General features: G+C 47.5%; 1 protein-coding gene across 1 annotated transcript; it reads left to right on the top strand.

Annotated features, from left to right (window-relative positions):
* Positions 1–479: 479 nt before the first annotated feature.
* LOC125547176 (cytochrome P450 711A1-like) lies at positions 480–2,996 on the top strand. The gene is made up of 3 exons (XM_048711162.1): positions 480–1,292; positions 1,402–1,497; positions 2,661–2,996. Exons 1-3 carry the CDS (start codon positions 501–503, stop codon positions 2,994–2,996), a joined length of 1,224 nt encoding a protein of 407 aa, XP_048567119.1. The 5' UTR covers positions 480–500.
* The last annotated feature ends 1,872 nt before the right edge of the window (positions 2,997–4,868 follow it).

The raw sequence follows: 4,868 nt of genomic DNA, 5'->3' as shown, positions 1-4,868 counted from the left end.
CGGCATAGCTGCGGCCAGGGCAGATTGACAGCGCCGCGGATCGATGACGTGTCAGCTATGCCGACGGGTGCCGTCGGCATATGTCCTGGTCGGTGCGCTCTGGATCGGTGACGTGTCACCCGTATCTATGCCGACGGCCACCCGTCACGGCCGTCGGCATAGATTTGACGTTGTTAGTCGGCCGTGATGAGTGTTGTCGGCGGGCCCGCATCTATGCCGACGGCCTATATATGCCGACGGCAGCTGTAGGCGTAGTCTGGGATAAGCCGACGGCTGCTATGTGCCGACGGCTGCTGTCGGCGTAGACGGGGATAGCCCGACGGCCATTGTACGCCGACGGCCAGGACCTAGCTGTCGGCATAGCTCGGGTTAGGCCGACGGTGGCCGTCGGCATACATTTGGCTGTCGGCTTAGAGCCCTGTTCCGGTAGTGCCGGTAGAACCACAGGAAATGAAATAATGCATGTGTGCTTGTATGTCAGAGGTTTGAGGTGGACGACGATGCGTAACGTCATCATCTCCCTCTACCAACCGTCTCACCTCGCCGGCCTCATCCCGACCATGGAGTCCTACATCGAGCGCGCGGCGAGGAATCTCGATGAAGGAGACGAGGTCGTCTTCTCAAAGCTGGCTTTGACCCTCTTCACCGACGTCATCGGGCACGCGGCCTTCGGCGCAAACTTTGGCCTGTCCGGAGAGCCGGTGTCGACAGACATTGATGGCAAGGCTGGCGCTGGCATCAAGAACGGCGGAACGGCCGTGAAGGTGTCGGAGGAGTTCGTGAAAATGCACCTGCACGCGACCACGTCGCTCAAGATGGACCTGTCCGGGTCGCTGTCTATCATAGTGGGCAACCTCGTGCCGTTCCTGCAACAGCCGTTCCGGCAGGTGCTCAAGAGGATACCCGGCACGGCCGACTGGAAGATCGATCATGTGAACCACGAGCTCAGCAGCCAGATGGACGTCATCGTCGCCGACCTGATGGCGGCGAGGGAGCGCGAGCCGGCGTCGAAGCAGCGCAAGGACTTGTTGTCCGTGGTCCTCGGGGCGAGGGAGCGGGGCGGCGCGGCAGTGCAGGAGCTGCTCACTCCGGACTACGTGAGCGCGCTGACTTACGAGCACCTCCTCGTCGGGTCGGCGACAACGTCGTTCACGCTGTCCTCGGTGGTCTACCTCGTCGCCAAGCACCCGGAGGTAGAGGAGAAGCTGCTCACGGAGATAGACGCGTTCGGCCCCCGCGGTCGCGTGCCCACGGCCGATGATCTCAAGACCAGGTTCCCTTACCTCGATCAGGCAAGCACTCATGGCCGTGATCACTGGCATGTTCATTAATTAATGAAGTTGATGAGCTCATTTTATTAAGTTTGATTGATGTGGTGCATCCACCTGTCATGAAATTCAGGTGGTCAAGGAATCAATGAGGTTCTACGTGGTGTCGCCATTGGTGGCCCGAGAAACATTGGAGAGAGTGGAGATTGGTGGCTATGTCCATCCCAAGGTATACATTTTCGATCAAACCAATTTTATTTGATTCAAAGCTTTGCACTCTGAATACAACTCATGCACACAGCCTATGGAATATGGGAATACATACACGTCTTGAACAAATGTATCCTCGAGAGAAAGAAAAATCTAAGCTGGTCCAAATTAAGACCAAACCGCCATTCATGCTGCATACACCTTTTTGGCTGTCTACACAGCAATGGCATATTTACATGCCGCTATGAACAACTCTCTTTGATATGAGCTTCATATAATCCCCCGTCGCGGGTTAGAAGCAACATGAGTGACAGGCAATGCATTATGAGCAATATGCCACTCAAAGAAAAGACGTGTAATTATTGTTTTGTCTTTGTAACAAAAAGAGCTACTTATTACTCACATGATAGATCCACTTAGCATGATTTTCTCTACTAGTTAAAATTACCCTATATATTTAAACTTTAATGTGATTTTTAGTTTCTAGGTTATTTATTATTACTTATTACGTCAGAACGTACAAGAGTCAGGCACATAGAATTAGCTTGAAAATTGCCTAATTATGCTGGAAATCCATAATAACTCTTTGTTTCACCGTGGCAAGTTAACATTTGCTAGGCATTGAAGTAAGGCATTCCTTGCCGCCAGATTCAAACCAATTAGGTCCCTGCCTGAATGACAACCTTAGGAGGAGACACTAAGGTTTCCCTTGATTGCATCATGTATGATTAGTGTGCATAAAATGAAACAAACTAGGAATTGGTGTCCTAGAGGGGCATTGCCCAACAATATATTTTTCCATAACCTGGTCTGACAGCCATCCTTGATAGCAAAGGTGTCGGACCAAAATAATGGTCTCTTCACCTTCACCAAGCCAACTCAGAAATGAGTATCTCCAAGTCACCAATAAACTCTGACACCTTTCTTTCGGGAGGTGTAGCGGCAACCAAAAGGAAAACGAGTGTATGTATGTATGTATGTATGTATGTATGTATGTATGTATGTATGTATGTATGCATCTTAGAGTTTCAACCTATCATTCACTCATTTTCCTTTGTCCCTGTATATAGTTTTTTTTACAATACTCAATTTATATGTTACTTAATTGTTGACATGTAGAATGTGATCGAATTCTTAGATACTAACAGAACCAAAAGTTTCAACCTCTTTCTATGAATGTAGGGCACATGGGTGTGGTTGGCACCTGGTGTACTTGCAAAGGACCCCATTAACTTTCCGGAGCCAGAGCAATTCAGGCCAGAGCGGTTTGACCCTGCTGGCAATGAGGAGAAGTGTCGGCATCCTTACGCCTTCATCCCCTTCGGCATTGGTCCAAGGGCCTGCATCGGGGAGAAGTTTGCGATCCAAGAGATCAAGCTCGCCATCATTCATTTGTATAGCCACTACGTGTTTCGTCACTCAAAAGCCATGGAGTCACCGCTAGAGTTTCAGTATGGGATCGTGCTCAACTTCAAACATGGGGTCAAGCTTCAGGTCATCCACAGGGACAAGGATTAAATATGGTTTGGTGATGAATCTCTACTTCTTCATGATAGGTAATGGTCCAATGTATATGAATCTGTGCAAAATCAATATGTATAATTACTGCGTAGTTGACCTGAGATGCGTCCTTATGTGTAAAACTTATTGGAATATCAACATTGAGAATGTGACGACGAAACTCAAAGTATGGTGAAATGTACTGTGACTTTGTGACGCCTTTTTTCTAGTGGGGTCTACCCGGGCCCTGATTAAATATTTCGCAGGAATAATAAAGTTACTTAAAAGGCTATCGCCATATTAGCATGCAAATCAAACGTTTTGAATAGATTTATTTGGAAGCTAAACAATATTACCCTTTTGATAGAAAAAGGTAACTTCTAACCTCCACCTTTAACCTCCATTAAAATTTGCTAATTTGTAAACTTTTCCTAAACCCTAAATCAATAGTTCCACTAATCTATATAGAAGTGGAAACCTTCTTGTACCGAACCAAGTGATGTTAGTGAATTTTGCATCCTCAAGCTGGACGGTGAGACCATGGGAGGGAGTAGGAGAACATAACTCGTGGTGCACGCGGGTCACGGGCAGGAGATTCTACCATTCTGGCTACACATTTAACCGCGTAGAGTCGCCGTCGACATGGATCACCGCCTTTCCTCTGTCCAGTCAGCAACGTACAAAGACATTTGGAGTTGTAGCATCGGATTCGGCTTGTGTTCATGTCGACTCATTCTTTCACACCGGATTCAGATTACACTTTGGATACAATAGGCATACAAATCCAAAAGGGAATTCAAGGATGAAGAGCAAGGGTGGAGGGGAATGTAGCCATGCTTCAGTTGATCATCGATACCTAGCCGCATGCCTCTCCTCCCTTTACATAGCACTCGGCCTGCTACGCCGGGCGCAGTCGGGTTCAGCTCAACTGGTCTGGCTCAAGCTATTAGCAGATATATGAATTTTGTGGACACGTTCTCAGACAGTGTGTGCGACCAAGTGCAACGACATGTTCCATGCATTTTGCATATGTCTGTGAGCGGTGGCTCTGTGGCAGGCGATGGCAGAACACTGTAGGCTACCGGATGTGACCAAGAGGCCACCTACCAGAACGGATTGGCTCCTACACATCCTTGGCAAGCTCATGGAGATCAACAGTCCGCGTCAATGTGGAAGAAACGGTGATGCGCGTACAACTATTTTGGCGATGTAATGGTGAACAAGTCTGACTCTTCTGAGGCTACCATTCCCTCTATATTACATTGATGATGCAGCCAGCTTTGCACTGGTAGAACTGCAACCCCGGATCCAGGAGCACAAAATGTGGTCCATATACCAAGCACACTATGATGTCGATGCTGCAAAATGTACCCAGGAACCCTGAAAGGGTCATATACGGTAGAGAATGGGCTATTGAGTAGCCTAAATTTGAGCAATTAGCACATAGTCTACATGGAATAATGATAACCAGTCATATATCAGCATGTACATTTGACTTGCTTTTTTCCAACTGTATTATAAGTTTACTGCGTACATCATGGTGATGTCCTCTCCTTGGGACCCTGTGAAGATCATGCGTTTCAGTCAAATTCAGATCCGTTTTTCGAGTCCGCGCGAATAGGGGTCCATCCAGTTTATTCTTTTGGGGTTGTGTGTGGGACTTTCCTCTTGATGTGAAAAAATAGGCTCTTAGGGCATATGTTGTCTTTACCGGAAAAAGAAAGTCAACGGACTTCATGGACGAGGAGGTGGAGGATGAATGGTATGGAGGCTTACTTGGGTCGTGTTGTAAATGCTCTGGCTAAACCTATTGATGGGAAAGGCGAAATTATAGCTTCCGAATCTCGCTTAATTGAATCTGCTCCAAGTATAATTGAATTTCTTATCATT

Source organism: Triticum urartu, chromosome 3 (genome assembly GCF_003073215.2).
Source record: "Triticum urartu cultivar G1812 chromosome 3, Tu2.1, whole genome shotgun sequence".
In the NCBI taxonomy this organism is placed as follows: domain Eukaryota; kingdom Viridiplantae; phylum Streptophyta; class Magnoliopsida; order Poales; family Poaceae; genus Triticum; species Triticum urartu.
The sequence above is the reverse complement of the archived record's forward strand: the minus strand, read 5'-3'. Positions and strand labels throughout refer to the sequence as shown.